We start from the raw sequence: 16,706 nt of genomic DNA, 5'->3' as shown, positions 1-16,706 counted from the left end.
ATGATACTAAACAAATTGCCAATTTCACGTTTTCTAAGTCAATAATTTCTAAGCTGTGCAACCAACTTCATGCATACTTGCATCCTCACTTCCCAAGATCCTTTGCTGATGATGTTAAGACACCAGGCAGAAATCAGCCAGCTCGCCATGCCAGTTATTACAAGAACTAAGGGGATTATTACCGTTGTAACACTGCTTACTGAACACTAGCCCAGCTTTGCATTGCTGCACATATGAAAAGGAGTTTGTGTCAACACAACAAATCAGAAAGCCGGAATTCATGACCTCTAGATCCTATAATGTGTTGGAAAGCTCTCAGTCACCGGATCGTTTGGATGGCTCAGATTGCCATTTTCAGGCACAAGGAACATGGCACCATATGACAATGAGTAATGTGTAAGGTTTTGCTACAGAGCTCAGTGGCTTCTAGTCACATGGTAGAAATAACGTTCTAGACTAAAAGTAACCGTATCATATATATATTGTGAAAATGCCCTAATATAGAGATAACACAGTTATTTTTAACAGGTTTACGATGTTTATCATTTACAATAGATTTAATTCAGCATTTCTATGTATATTGAAGGGTCTGTCCAATTTTCAAATACATTCCAGAGATAACGAAGCAAATAACATAATCAACAAGATGTTCAAAAGTTCTTAAATTAGTAAAAGTGCAACTTAATATTTACATTTTATTTTCTTAAAAAGACAAATCAACTTGGGAAAAGATGTCTTCTGCCATCAGTTACTCCTTACACTATTCATGGCTCCTAGTTTGTACCTACACTATAACTGGTTTGCATTCACGGGATGAGGAGCTGACCACACTTCTAGTGCTGAAGTATCAATGCAGTATACAGCATTCTGTTCTATTAACAAGTTCTGTGCAACTAATGTTCAACCTGGATAGGCTGAAGACACTGTGCATTAATGTATAGAAGGGGTTCTCAATCTTGGTCCTCAGGACCCCACACAGTTCACATTTTCCAGGATACCCGGCAGGTACAGAGGTGCACTCATTACTCACTGACACATTTTAAAAAATCCACAGGAGGAGCTAATTATTTCACTTGTGATTCTGTGAGGAGACTTGCAAAGCATGCACTGTGTGGGGTACTGAGACCCGAGTTTGAGAACCTGTGATGTATAGCATTGAACACCTTAGGGGGTCAATTCAATTAGACGTAAGGGGATGATTGCCACCGCCAACGGCCCTGAAAGTCAACCCCCACATAGCCCCACCTCAGCCCGGTCTTGTGGATTTTTATATGTAGCCACACTAAGGGTCTGATTCAAACTTGCTCGTTAGCAAGCAGGTTAATGCCACCCTGGCAAACGCACGCCCTCCCAGCGTTTCTATGGGCACGGACACTATTTTTGTGGGCACACCCTAGAAACGCCGGTTGCCCACCCCGGTATGTTCCCTGCCTGTCAATCAGGCAGTGAGCGCCCCGGCAAATGAAAATGTAGCCGAAGGCGCTCGCTGCGGGGGACTGCACATGCACATTAGCGTCTATGCGCAGTTCCCCACCATCGGGGATGGGGACGAATTCAGACTAGTGCAAATAGGTCTAAATCAGTCGCATATAAAGGAATCAACCCTAGTCAAATAGATTTGAATTACCATCCTACACTTAGGGGGATATTCAATCTCCGGCGAGCACCTCCCATCGGGGAGATGCCCGCCGGGCCCTATTCAATGCTGTCTTCCCCAACAGCATTGAGCAGGGTATCTCGGCAGAAGGAGCCTGACATCACTAGCTGTCGGGCTCGTTCTGCCGAGAACAGCCGGGAAGTGACGAGCTGCCGGCTGCAGCTCGCCTCTTCCCAACCGCAACTCGCGGCCACGCCCCCTTTTCGCTCCCCGGCAGGCGGGACATTGAATCCCGCCTGCGTGTTCTCGGTCCAGCTGACCGAGAACGGGACTGGGTCACGGCGGTCGAGCAAGCTCGACTGCCGTGACCCTGACATTGAATACCCCCCTCAGTTGGAACTAGAATTTGCTCCCTGCAAAAGTTAATCCAAAGGTTGAATTACTTTAAAATATTAGCAGAAATTAGCAGAAAAGTTTGCCAAACAAAATCTGGAAAAAGATTCTGTTAAATTCTGATGACTGTATAAATTAAAAATACATAAATTATTTCAACTTATTTTACTTCTATTTTTAGCTTTAATATATTGCCAACTTTAGTTATACAAATAAAATAATAGAATCTAATACCAATCTTCTAAAGAAAATGCTTGTACACAAAATAAATGAAACTACTGTACCATGAATTCATGAGACGGCATTGGCTGAAAGGTGGGAGGTGTCATAAATATTTTTGGTACTTATGTACTAACTGGGCTGCCGATTTTGAAATCGGGTCAATCGCATCGCATCCGACCATATCGCATGCGATGCGATGCGATGGACCCGATTTTTCCATAGGATTCAATGTTAAAATGGACTGAGTCCATTTTAACATGGAATTCAATGGGAAAAGGGGTCCTTTTCATACCCCTACTATCCAAGTGGGCATGGAGTTGGATATAAAATTGTGGCAAGCGTAGCGAGCCCCGCGAGGGGACACAGAATACCGTCCCCTCGCGGGGCTCGCTTTGCTCGCCACGCTTCGGGCTCGGTGGCTCGCTACGCTCGCCACAGGTTTATATCCAACTCCATGCCCACTTGGATAGTAGGGGTATGAAAAGGACCCCCTTTTCCCATTGAATTCCATGTTAAAATGGACTCAGTCCATTTTAACATTGAATCCTATGGAAAAATCGGGTCATCGCATCGCATCTGATTGGATGCCTTAAGTTAAGGCATATAATCAAAAAATCGGCAGCCCAGATAATACATAAGTACCATATTTTTTACTGTAGTTCAGAAGTCACACTTAACACACATCTTAAATGGGTGTCAAACTGTGCCAATAACACAATACTGCAATTTACTTCTAAAAGGATCTCCAGAGGAATCACACAAGAATGTTATATCCTAATGTGCCTTTGTCGCACACAATATTTACAATGGAGCTTACATCATACATAAGTTCCCCTAGGCCACACTATCTAGGGCTGACTTGGACTCCTGCAGACAAAGCTACTTACTGTACTTGAGCCGGAACTTGACTGGCTGAGTTTATCAAAACGAAATTTGAGGTTGGATCTTGGGGAATCTCTACTCTTTATATCTGCGAGAAGGAAACATGATCAGATGTGCACTTGACTGGGTACTTTAATCATTGAACTTCTTCTAAATAGCAAAATGCAGATGAAAGGACAGCTAAGCCATCTTATTGTACTCAGAGATATATGCTTAATTATCTCTGAATAGATATCAAATGTATTTGTCTTTTGTGTGTTCACAAGATTCTAATTACCCATATTTCTCAAATAAGTCCTCTACCAACAGCTGAGCTGCCAAAAAGGATTAATTTGGGAAATACATGTAAATGCTAATGATTAAGACCTTAGTGTTGGTAGGCCTGCATTTGTCAGTGATATGTTCACAAAGCCAGGTATTATTGGAAGGGAAACATTCTATTTCTAGCCATGTTTTAGGCTTGTAGAACAACCTAGAATAATATTAGGGTATGACGCCTTGCCTCTTGGTCACTGGGTGTGGTATATGGTCCCGACAGTCGGGATCCCGACCGTCATTAGCCCGACGTCGGGATCCCGACTAGCTGGACTCAGATAGCGGGGCGAGCGCAACAAAGCCCCTCGCTGTGCTCGCCACGCTGCAGGCACGGTGGCTCGCTACGCTCGCCACCTATTCTATTCTCCCTCTATGGGGGTCGTGGACCCCCACGAGAGAGAATAGCCAGTGGCCGTCGGGACCCCGAGTGTGAGGGTTTTGACTGTCGGGATCCCGACGTTGGGGTAATGAAGGACAGGATCCCGACTGTCGGAAAACTGTCCAGCACCCTTGGTCACTGATGGTGTTCAGGGCCACAGTGCTTGTTCTGTTGGGTGAAGTAATCTAAGAAGATTCAAAATGAGGCAAAGCAGTAACTTTGTAATGGTTCTGATTTGTGCTAAAATTAGATTAGATACCATACAACATTCATTGGACAGCGCAGTATCTACAAATTGGTCTCTAGTACTCAGTGTCAAAGACAAAGTGTAATAAGGGAAGCACCTGTGGGACTCCTGCTCATGATTACAGGGGTAGTGGAGGTATGGTTCTCGAGCGTAGGCGAAGAACTGTAGACAAAAACATCCTGTTTGTAGGGTGATGCGGTCAGTGGTTGGCTGCCCTGTGGAAAATGTTTGTAAAAATAATTTTAGATCCTTTCTTAAATACAGCTACATTTAGCTTGTGCAAAAATAAACAATCTGCCTTTATTAAGTGAGGCATACCCCCAGCCCTACCAATTTTAGGGGACTGTCTTGTGGCCAACATGGTGGTAGTCATGCCCACAACCATGTTGTAGCTGAGCCCTTATCTCAAAAATGCCATTGCTTTTTGTTTTGAGGCATAAATGAGGCAATGTGCACACATTTGTTTTGTATTCCACAGCAACCAGCCAGTGCTGTCAAGTAAATGAAAATATATATTTGGTTGCTACTAGATACAGAACACATGTACTCACTGCATCATTGTACACAATAATCCCAGTGTTATGGATAGGGCTACACTACATGGCATGTCAAAGGAGGAACTTAACATTATTATACTAGTTGAAGAAAAACCCAACATTATTCTATGTTCATAGGAGTCTATAGCTTTGTGCACACTTGGCCAACATATCTACTGATCAGTAAGGTTTCTGCACAAACAATCTTGTGCATACACACTAAAGGTGTGTACACACGCATCGATTTACTTTTGATTTGATTTGCATTAGATTTCCCCAATTCCACCCCCTTTCGATTTGGCCTTTGCTTTCCATGCGATTTCACATTCAATATCGATTTCGATATTGAATTCAATTTGCATTTAAGGCACATTGTACATATTTAGTTTACGGGATCAGATTCGAAATTTCCTTGCCTGCACAGTCTATTTTTCTTTTCGATATAGAGAAAACGGGAGCGCGCATCGAATCGAATGCAGATCGAAAGCGTCTTAAAAACCATTCGATTTCTATTCAATTTTGCTTCTCATAAGCAAAATCGAATTGAAAACCTGCCAAAATCAAAGCGTGTGTGCACCCCTTTACCAATACGTCAGGAACTGGTAGTGGTATAATTTTCTTTGGTTCCTGTGAGCATATGGGTCAGTCGGCAAGTGGACCATACATAGAATTAGATGTACTGATATTTGTGCAAGATATATTGGAGTCTGCCATGATGTACACACAAACAGATGGTCCAGGGATGATTATATATATATATATATATATATATATATATATATATATATATATAGCGAAATGGAGTTGGAGGCACTCACAGGACTTATGAGAAATAATGAACACACAGACACAAAGTCTGGTAGCAACGTTTCGGTCAGTTTATTGACAAAGGTCAATAAATTGACCGAAACGTTGCTACCAGACTTTGTGTCTGTGTGTTCATTATTTCTCATAAGTCCTGTGAGTGCCTCCAACTCCATTTCGCTACATACAGTGTCGCTTGACACAGGCATGGCACCCAGGCCAATACTATACCAAACAAGCTGAGTGTCGATCGCTACAAAGGATATATATATATATACAGTATATATAGTTTGTAGACTGTACGAGTAATATATCAGCAATGGTGTACCCTCCTATGTTGCAGATGACAGAAATCCCTTGTGATTTCCTGATGCTTAGGCCAGTTGTATATGCTTACTTGTACTTAAAAGATGGGCTTGTTGATAAAGAACCACCTTAAATTTTTTGAAGCGTTAAAAACCTACATGCAAGGATGTTTGCAAATAATTTAATTGGACCAGCTTATTTGTCATATGGTAATGAAGAACACAATCAGGTACTTATATGTTAGTTGGGCGCCCATTAAGCTATTTGCTTAGTTTTACGCGTCCGCTCGCTACGCTTCGGGCTCGGTGGATCGCTGTGCTCGTCACACTATATAAACTCAACTCCACGCCGACATGGATATTGGGGGTATGAGCGTACTTACTATAATGGGCGCCCAACTAACATATACGTACCCACAATCATAACCTGCCATGTGACTATTGCCACTTGAGTTCCATATAAATAATAATTTAGCAGATTATACGCAACATAAAAGTCCCAGTAATATTTTACAAGCTTCCAGTGCCATGGGAGTTTCCAACACATTGAAATAGGAATGTAAAATATAATATTAATAATAATAATTTGTATTGCCATTAGTCTGACTTAAAATACAACGCTTTCTATCCTATATATCTCTACTATATTTATTTTAATAGTATATTTATGTATATTGTTACTATGGAAACCAATGCAACATTCCCCAATGGTATCCGGATAATGGAACGTTCTCTACACGCTCTACATCCAGTAATGCAACCTTCCCTGATGGTATCCTGATAATGGTAAGGTCCATGCAGTAATGCAACCTTCCCCGATGGTCTCCCGATAATGGTAAGTTCCATACAGTAATGCAACCTTCCCTGATGGTATCCTGATAATGGTAAGTTCCATACAGTAATGCAACCTTCCCTGATGGTATCCCAATAATGGTAAGGTCCATACAGTAATGCAACCTTCCTTGATAGAATCCCGATAATGGTAAGTTCAATGCAGTAATGCAGCCTTCCCTGATGGTATCCCGATAATGGTAAGATCCAAACAGTAATGCAACCTTCCCTGATGCTATCCTGATAAAGGTAAGTTCCATACAGTAATGCAACCTTCCCTGATGGTATCCCGATAATGGTAAGGTCCATACAGTAATGCAACCTTTCCTGATGGTATCCCGACAATGGTAAGATCCAAACAGTAATGCAACCTTCCCGGATGCTATCCTGATAAAGGTAAGTTTCATACAGTAATGCAACCTTCCCTGATGGTATCCCGATAATGGTAAGGTCCATACAGTAATGCAACCTTCCCTGATAGAATCCCGATAATGGTAAGTTCAATGCAGTAATGCAGCCTTCCCTGATGGTATCCTGATAATGGTAAGGTCCATGCAGTAATGCAACCTTCCCTGATGGTATCCCGATAATGGTAAGGTCTATACAGTAATGCAACCTTCCCCGATGGTCTCCCGATAATGGTAAGTTCCATACAGTATTGCAACCTTCCCTGATGGTATCCCGATAATGATAAGTTCCATACAGTAATGCAACCTTCCCTGATGGTATCTTGATAATGGTAAGTTCCATACAGTAATGCAACCTTCCCTGATGGTATCCCAATAATGGTAAGGTCCATACAGTAATGCAACCTTCCCTGATAGAATCCCGATAATGGTAAGTTCAATGCAGTAATGCAGCCTTCCCTGATGGTATCCTGATAATGGTAAGGTCCATACAGTAATGCAACCTTTCCTGATGGTATCCTGATAAAGGAAAGTTCCCTGCATGCTTTCCACACAGTAGTGCAACATTCCTCAATCATATCCAGATAAAGATAAGCTCTCCATGCAGTAATGCAACATTCACAGATAATATCCAGTAAATGGCCATTTATCCACACAGTAAAGCAACAGTATATAGTAACATTTCATATTAGGAACTAGAAACACATGAAATGCATGCTGAATAAATGGGCATGCTTAGAAATCTGGGTACGGAGATTAGCGACTCCAGATGGAGCCGTGCTCATTCATTCGGGCCGGTGATCCAAAGCTTTCACATGTACACCTCAATTCCGGCAATGGGACGCGCTCAGTGCTCCGATAAGAAAAACTGTGGGCGCACCGACCGAATGAATGAGCCCAGCTCCATCTGTATCAAATTCATGGTCAATCCTAATCCTCTGTATCTAGTTCACACATTCCCTAACTCAAAGATTCTCACATTTTTTTGAATCACGGTGCCCTAAAGTATCAGGCGCCCCCTAGGCCAAAAGAAATCTAGAAAGAATTAAAGTCAAGTACAGTAGATTGTGTTTATACATCATCCTTAGGTTCAGTTACATGGTGAGAACAGGATTCGATTCTGTTTGAACACATATTTTATGACTGGCAGCCACCAGTACTGGTTTTGTCTTTTACATTGACCATAAACTATTTGAATTGGTCCTTGATCACCAACCCGAGGCACCCCTGAAAGTGTCCTGAGGCTCCTTTGGGTGCCAGGACACACAGGGCAGATTTATTATAGTGGCGCGATAAAAATGTACTAATTTCTGCGGGCACATTGCATGGAAGGCACCGGTGAGCAAGGTGACCTTGCCTGGTTCTAACACCGGGAGTTGCAGTCTTGCAAGATTTCATGAAACTGCAACTACTGTAGGTCTGAACATGCCAGTAAAACAAATTATTGTTATGGATGCAGAAAAGGACAAAATATACATGCGCTAAAGGATCATTCCAACAAGAGTTCTCTACAAATGTTGTCCCTTTGTTCAGAGATTTTTCACCTATTGTACAAAATTCCAGAACATTAAGTTGCTCTACCTATGTCCATCTACCTGGGGAAAATGTACTTTATATGCATGAGGATATTTTTTTATTTCCAACAAAAATATCAACGATAAATAAAGATTTACTTCCTCTTAGATAAAGTTCAAAACACAATACTGTTATTAAGATTAAAAAACATGACTTCATTATTGTACCATCAAACACGCATATAGATTATGGTACATTTGCATCAAGAAGAGTTTTCTTAGATAAATTTCTAATTTGTGTACATTGCTGCCAATTATCACCTTCAAACCTCTGTTTGGTCATTTAGCAATCCCTAAAGCACATGCACTTTGTTTTATTCCCATAGTACTCACCAGTTTGCAAAACAACTGCATGATACAAGCCGCTCTCTGAATGGCTAAGGTCAGGTGGCAATTTTGAAAACTTTGGATTTTACCAAAACTTTTGATCTTCTAAAAACGTAGTAACACTGCTGTTAATTATGTTTAACATACGCACCACACTCTCATATTCCTCTATGGCTTCACTCTCTCCGGCTGTGCTGCTGAAACTGCTTGTACTGGACGAAGAGCGAGAAATATTGGACCGGCCATTTTCTTTTAGTTTGATGTACGGTCTGGAAGAAATGATGGGTAAAGGAAAGATTTTATTAATTAAAAATCTGGTCTCTTTCAGGCAAATTGTAAAAGCAAAATAAACTGGTTTGGTATCGGAAATTCTTGACATTTAGGGCACCGACAGCATCTCAACAGTTACAAATCCTGCCGGATCAGGGATGTATTTTAAATTATACCAATACAAGGTCTACTTGTGAATCAACATTTCAGAGCTTTATTTCCGCACTATCATAACTATCCTGATGATAGTGCGGAAATAAAGCACTGAAACGTTGATTCACAACTAGACATTGTATGGTCTCTTCTTCTATTGATACAACTGAGTGCCGCACTTGTGCTAAGGTATTGTTGTGTTTATATATGTGGAGCCACCAACACCATTATTTCAAGTTGGAGGGAATGCCGATCCACCAGACATATTGATATATATATATATATATATATATATACACACACACACATGTGATAGACTGCAGCTCATCAGTATGACCTTATTTATGAGCTTATTAATGATTAATTATCGAGTTTTAGAACTCAGTAATGATTACTTATTTCAGCAATAAGAAATTGTGGTTCACCTAAATGTGCAATGAAACTCTTCCTGCGATGATCAGCTCACTTCTTCTGGACCTCAGTGCCTTAATGCACATGTGCAGTCTGCTAAATATGAAATTATCCCATAGGCTACAATGGATAATGCCATCTAAATATGCCATTCTCTATTGTGACCAAGCCTGGTAAATTTGGTGATAAGTGATACATGTACATGATGCACTAAGTATTTAAGTGTTTTTTTTTAGGCAAAAATGATAGGCAACAATACCCCCATTTAATCACAGGACATAGCCAGCAATATTACAGGATGTAATGATGTTATTGTCTATTGCTTACTGTAGCAGGAATTATCATTTCCATTTGTGAATCTGTTTGTGAATCTTAGTATATGCAGACAGTATAATCCATAAAGCATCCTAAGAAGGATAATAAGACAACATTGGCAGGTGTGCTACATAAATCCCATGTGCTTCTGCTGCACAGAGTCCGAATTCATCATTACCTCTCTTTGTTGGTACATATCTCTGGGGAACTGGGATTCGATGAGGTTTCAGATATTACATCCTGTGACGAATGCGCACCATCAGGGATTTTCTGCATGGAGGACATGCTGTCGCTTCAAACCAGAAACCAATTGTTAATATTATTAAATAGAGTTGATAAATAAATGAATGACTTTGTCATACAACTTTTAGCTTGCACAGTATTTCCCAGACGTGGTTCTAAAGGCACACTAACGGTCCAGGTTGTCAGGTAATCCATGGCCGAGCACAGATGCTTAAATCAAAATGACTGAGGTTCTAAGTAATTCACCTGTGCTTATTCATGGATCTCCTGGAATTTTAGCCAAACCAACAACCTTATGGTCAAATTCACTAAAGAATAGAACACCAAACTGCCATAAATCTGTGGCATCTATCCGGCCAATCAGGAGGAGAGGAATCCCAATAAGCTCATAATCCGGCAATCATAAATTAAGCAATTAGTATGTTTACTTTTATTAAGAGAGCAAAATTGATGAATTATATTAAAGAGTTAATATTAAGTGATTTCCCCTCCACTTTTTGTTTAATAAACTAGTCTTTCCCCATAGAGGATTATCAATGTTAACTACTGGGTCAATGTCATCAATTTCTGGACTTTGCGGGCATCATAAATCAGATGGTATAATGTTGGTGCTGTAATAATGCAAATTAAACCGTTTTCTCTATGTCAGCTTTATAGCCTTAAGCATGAAGATGAAGCGGACACACGCCATATATTGGAATTCATTCTACATGTGTTAAATCTCACTAAAAAAAATTATGTCCTGTAAAATAATATCTAGTTTTTCATTATATGAGCCCAATTGTAAGGACGCCGATGTGTCTAATCTTTTTTAAATGAGAAATTCCCCAAACTGCTCCGTCCCTCAAATACGAACATGTGAATTAATTTCACTCCTCGAAAACATGACATATAGACCCGGACACATCGCAAAGATCTAAGCTAATTAAACTAATATGAACAATTCACTGTGAGGGGGCCCACTGGGGGGGGGGGGGGGTCAACTGCTGCTCTAAGTAAATTAATGGGCAGTAAAAACAGGACATTACTGCCATTTTTATTTCCAATTAAAGTCTGTTTTTGCTTCTCAGAAAGATACCGGTTTTCAGAAAACACATAGGCTCCATGATAAAATTACAGACCTAAGTATTTTGAGGCTGCAATTGTGAAACGGGGCATTTTTCAGGGATTTTGTGTGTGTGGGGGGGGGGGGGGGGGGGCAGTAGGGGGACGCAGTGAGGAATTGAGTTCCCCCCCTTAGAATGACTTTAAATGCCCTTTAATGAATTTATTTGTTTGTTTTAACATTTTATTGGTTTCATGTCAAATATAGTTAAAATTACATAGTATTTATGATATGACAGTTTGATTGAGTTGAACATAATAATTAAGAATTCTCCGCCCTTCGAATCAAGTACATAACCCGAAATATTTATCTATATTCAAATCTAACAATAAATGATATAACATTTGTTTCTTCCGGAGTACCGGTTTTGACGAAGAAAATGACAAATCTAGGTAAATACTGTATATAGTAAGCTATACAAGTATATCATCAAGACAATAACATATTAACCGGACTAGACAAAGGATAAGGGGGGAAAGGGAAAGACTAAATCTGTCCGTAACTATGTGATATTTTTGCCTTAAATGGATTTTTATTTTTCTATATAACTTATTAACAAATCAGTCTCTACTCTGACGTGTCCCATAGGGGTGATGCTCTTGTCATAACAAAAGTTGTGGAGCTTTGTGAGAGAACAAGAACCTTTAAAAGAATGAAAAAATTATTTTTTTTTCTTTTATGAAGAATATAACATTTGAAAATGTCAATGAAAACAGCAGCATTGAGCACACAATGTATGAAGCATGATTTTCTAATTTTTTTTGGCACAAACAAATCAGCCACAATTGTCCCACTCTACATGTAAGGATCTATTTGCTTGTTTTGATACCCATAATTGCTTATTCTTAGCAGTGCTATTTATATACATCAAAGCTGAGCAGTAATGTCCTAAAACCTCTGTGATGTCCTAAAGCCTCACAAGCCTATCTATCTATCTATCTATCTATCTATCTATCTATCTATATATAGATAGGATCATATTGGGCCTTATTTTGGTTCATTCTTTCTGACAAAATCCTTCTTAGATGGACAAAACCATGTGCACTGCAGGGGGGGGCAGATGTAACATGTGCAGAGAGAATTAGATTTGGGTGAGTAATTTTGTTTCTGTGCAGGGAAAATACTGACTGCTTTTTTTTTACACTGCAATATAGATCTCACTTTGAAGTAAAACCCCACCCAAATCTAATTCTCTCTGCACATGTTACATCTGCCCCACCTGCAGTGCACATGGTTTTGCCCATCTAAGAAGGATTTTGTCAGAAAGAATGAACCAAAATAAGGCCCATTGTGACTACTGGTCATAGCAAGTTGAGCTGAGATTAAACGGAAGTCCTCTCCAAAAGTCTGCTACAAGATCTGAAAGTAGCGACAGTAGAGATACTGCCATGGAAACATTGGAGGATATATTCCTGAAGGACAATAATAAGTCCTTCCACAAATATGATGGGATCCTGCACCATATTCTGGTGTACCTGAAGTCTCCAGATGGAACAGTACAGCTGTCTGTCATCAGCCTATTTGGAAACATCATAAGGCAGTTCATGTTTTCCAGGTCACCCTGCAGGTGCACAAGTGACTCATTCACTGACACATTTTTCAAGATCTGTAGGTCGGGCTAATTACTTCACTTGTGATTCTGTGTGGAGACCTGGAAAACATGAACTGTTGGGGGCGTCCTGAGGACCGAGGTTAAGAACCACTGTCATAAGGCGTTACAAGCAGTTCCCAGGCTGCTACATCTGGACAGTTATTACAGGACAGTTGCTGCTATAGCTTGCCCAGACCTAGACACAGTCAACCCAATATCTTTTATAGCTTACAACTGATGTAATTTTTTTAACAGTTAATTTGCATTTCAATATGGAACATGCTATGCAATTTATATCCGGCAATGGGGCAGATGTATTAAGCCTTAACAAGAGATTAATGCAAGGGTGATAGGGAGAGTAAACGTCCAGCCAATCAGCTCCTTACTGACTTTTTGCAAACACAGCCTGTAACATGGCAGTTAGCAGGTGATTGGCTGGACATTTAACTCTCCTTATCACCCTTGGATTTATCTCTTGTTAAAGCTTAATACATCTGCCCCATTATCCCCATATCCAGTTGAGTGCATCTCTTGAGTTATAGTTATTTATCCATCATCGTCACTATCAGCAGATGTTATGTGACACAGGTGACATCACCGTGCCCCAAACAAAAATGGTGAAATTACTGCTGACTAAATATAAATACAAATTTACGTTTGTAAACTCCAGTGCAAAATACACAGTTTACCAAAACGCAAACATTAATGCTAGAATTATACTAAAATGCAGAGATAAATGATTACGTTTCTGATGGTGATATTTTCTGCATACTCATCACTGTGCACTCATTTTTGTATAGCCATAACACTTCTGTTTCTCAATGACCATTTGGAGAAAGGAATCACAAAGGCCAGGCAGTACATTCCATGTTATACAGAACTACAGCACTATATGATTTATACCAGCGTGTCCGGCCATCCGGCTGGGATTCCGTTCCTGTGTGCAGCCGAGGGAAGAGACCCGATCTCCGCTTTATTGGACTCTTCGATTGTGTCTTGGTCACCACTGCAGGAGGCTGAAAGGCATATTAGCTTAATGCAGTGAGACTTGTAGTCAAAACTGCACATTTCTAGGTGTATTTCGACCACCAAAACCAACATTCAAATACTAATGCGACACATACAACAAGGGTATTTAGGATGGTCCATTACTCCAATTGGGAGGCTAAACCTAAACTAGTATTTCACCCTAATGATAAGAGTGAAAGTAAAGTGGTCAGCGGTTGGACTTCAGGTTACGGTGTGGCACAGTTGTGTCTCCTGTTCCTGCTCTCACCATGCCAAGATGCTCTTCTAGATTGCAAATGTTACTCCTGAGAGTGAAGGGGAAACATGAACATTGATGCACAGTGCCCATAAAGACACAGGGGTAAAAAAAGCAAGGCCGTCTGGTGTACTTATATGTATGTATGTATTTATACATACATAGGGTATTGGTCATAGGATCAACACAATTAAGGTTGTCCACCATTGGTCGACAGGCAAAAGGTCAACATGGAAAAATGTTTAGACAAAAAATTTAGACATTGAAAGGGCGATCTGGAAAAAGGCCTACGTCTGTTTTTCACTTATGTATAAGTGTACCGCGTCTCCCCATCTGGCTCGCTGCACTCACCATGCTTCGAGCACGGTGCCTCGCAACGCTCGGCACACTATTATATTCCCCCTCTATGTCCACTGGGATAGGGAAGTATGAACAAGTCCTGTTTTTGAAGAAAAAAAAATTGTGAAAAACTCAACCTTTTTCATGTGTCAACCTTTTGACTGTTGGCTTAGACACTTTCAGGATAATGACCGCACCCCCATACATACAGAGGGGCCAGGCTGTAAGAGCAGTTCCCTGAGAGTGCTGCTGCCTAGGAGCTTTGCAGTCTGTGGGCTCTGCAGCCTTGGGGAGGATCTGCAGTCACACCCATGGCACCCTCACATCTGGCATCGCCAGACTCACTAGCGTAGTTAATCATTGACTGCTAAGGTCACACCCACCATCGCGGAGATATAAAAGTCCTGCTCATAAAAGGCGTGGTCTATTGTGAGGACAGCTGCTGTGAAATGCAACCCATTTATTTTACCTGTCCTCAAAAAAAAGGAAATAATTTGACTCGCGATTATTTAATTGCGACCAATTTTTTACGCTATTGAAGGCATTTAGCGCTTATGTCTTCACTTTTTTGGGTTGAAAAATGACTCAAAAAGCAGTGAAAGTGGCCACAATTTCACATAAAAACTAACAATTTTTATGGCTAGGTGAAAAATCGACCATCACATTGAATAGGCTGAATTCACATTTAACCTAAAAAAAAGTGCACATTTTTCTCCTAAGCTAATTGAAAATCTGACATTACAACGTGCATCAGTAAGGATTGCACATACTGACGAGTGTACAAATAGCCCTTTTAAATAATTTTAATGTTTTCCTCTAGCCAATGTGATGTACCCATATAATATATATGAAGTGTAATATGAAAGATATATTTATTCACGGTCATGTGCATCCGCTACGCAAGAAGCAGCACATGGGGCTAGTTACCATACTTACAGAGAAGGTGGTCTTTGTGATCTCTGCAGTTGTATGCACAATGCCCCCGCTCAGACTTCCAGATATCCCTCCTGACTGATGCTTTTTTTGGCTTCCCACCATGGTTTCCATTGAATGGCTGCGCACTCGGATTGCTCTCTTAGGGAAAAGAAAGAGACAGGCGAGAACAAATACATATTAGTATTGGATATCTTTGTTTTGTGTCATAATGTCACCTGAAAGTATAGTATCTGCAGATAAAGGCCATGGTTGCCTTCTAGAATGTCTATATACTGTACATTAGACCCAAAAAGACCCACCCACTTACATAAAGACCCACCTATTTGATTTGTGACTAGTATGTATCAGCATAATAAAACAAGAACAAAAACATAAAGAAACCAGTGATTACACATATTATAATGAAAATCTTATATCCATATACAAAGTATTTGATGGAAAACACGGTACCGGTGATGTCTTCCCAAATTTTGCACCTGTGCAGAAGCAAAGACTCTGGCCAGGATGTACTAAAGGGAGAATGTATTAAAAACACAGTTTTCACGGTTTTTAATGCACTTTCATATACACTAAACCCTGCGGGGTTTCGCTCCAGAGGGTATCGCCAGCAAAAGTTGGCGTTCCCTATAGAGGCCTATTGGCTTCACTCCACAGCAGTGTTTGAGCAGTGCCATCACGGATCCCTCCTGGCATGCCCCGCGGACACCGCCGTCACTCTGTGCATGCATAGAGGGACTCCCGGGTCACAGACCTGGAAATCCAGCAACGGCGGCGCCTTGCAAAGGACAGCTCTTACCGGTAGATCTGTCCTTTGCGTTAATAATCGCATATGTTATTAACAATTCAGTACCCGGTGATGTGTGGCAGGATGCACTGGCGGAGGTATTATCTTCTAGAAGGTGCTAATTAAATAAGAAGTAGAATATTTATTAGAACTCCCATCTTACTTTACCCTGGTGAATGTCTGTTCTTGGTGCAGGGTTCCTCTTCAGTGAAAGACATGCGTACACCACACACGGGTTATTACTTGAGAAACGCTAGATAACTTACTAAGTGATATCACTGCAAAATGACGCTTTTCTTTACTGCTATTTATGATTTTTAAAGTCTCCCGGGCAGCTGAGTGATGCTAACCACCATGGCAACATTGGCATATGTGCGAATGTTAGTATTACTGCCTTTCTGGCTAGTTTGGTAGTTCCAGATTCAACAAGAACTAATTAAAAAATGATGGCTTTTAATTGAAAAGTAAAACAATAG

The 16,706-nt window shown here is 40.6% G+C and overlaps 1 protein-coding gene across 7 annotated transcripts in view; it reads right to left on the bottom strand.

Moving 5' to 3' along the window:
* RAP1GAP2 (RAP1 GTPase activating protein 2) overlaps positions 1-16,706 on the bottom strand; it is a 701,910-nt gene that overhangs the window by 4,835 nt on the left and 680,369 nt on the right. For 6 of the 7 annotated variants that reach the window (XM_083172239.1, XM_083172240.1, XM_083172238.1 and 3 more), the window contains 6 exons: positions 15,447-15,584; positions 13,811-13,923; positions 10,147-10,260; positions 8,971-9,088; positions 4,133-4,250; positions 3,100-3,182 (listed from right to left, as the gene is read on the bottom strand). In XM_083172239.1, coding sequence (XP_083028365.1) covers positions 3,100-3,182; positions 4,133-4,250; positions 8,971-9,088; positions 10,147-10,260; positions 13,811-13,923; positions 15,447-15,584 — 684 coding nt within the window. The remainder of the gene's footprint in view (positions 1-3,099; positions 3,183-4,132; positions 4,251-8,970; positions 9,089-10,146; positions 10,261-13,810; positions 13,924-15,446; positions 15,585-16,706) is intronic. The other variant, XM_083172243.1, reaches the window with a different exon arrangement.

The sequence above is a fragment of the Crinia signifera genome, chromosome 2, assembly GCF_055691185.1.
Source record: "Crinia signifera chromosome 2, ASM5569118v1, whole genome shotgun sequence".
Taxonomy (NCBI): Eukaryota; Metazoa; Chordata; class Amphibia; order Anura; family Myobatrachidae; genus Crinia; species Crinia signifera.
This window is presented reverse-complemented; position numbering and strand designations above follow the sequence as displayed.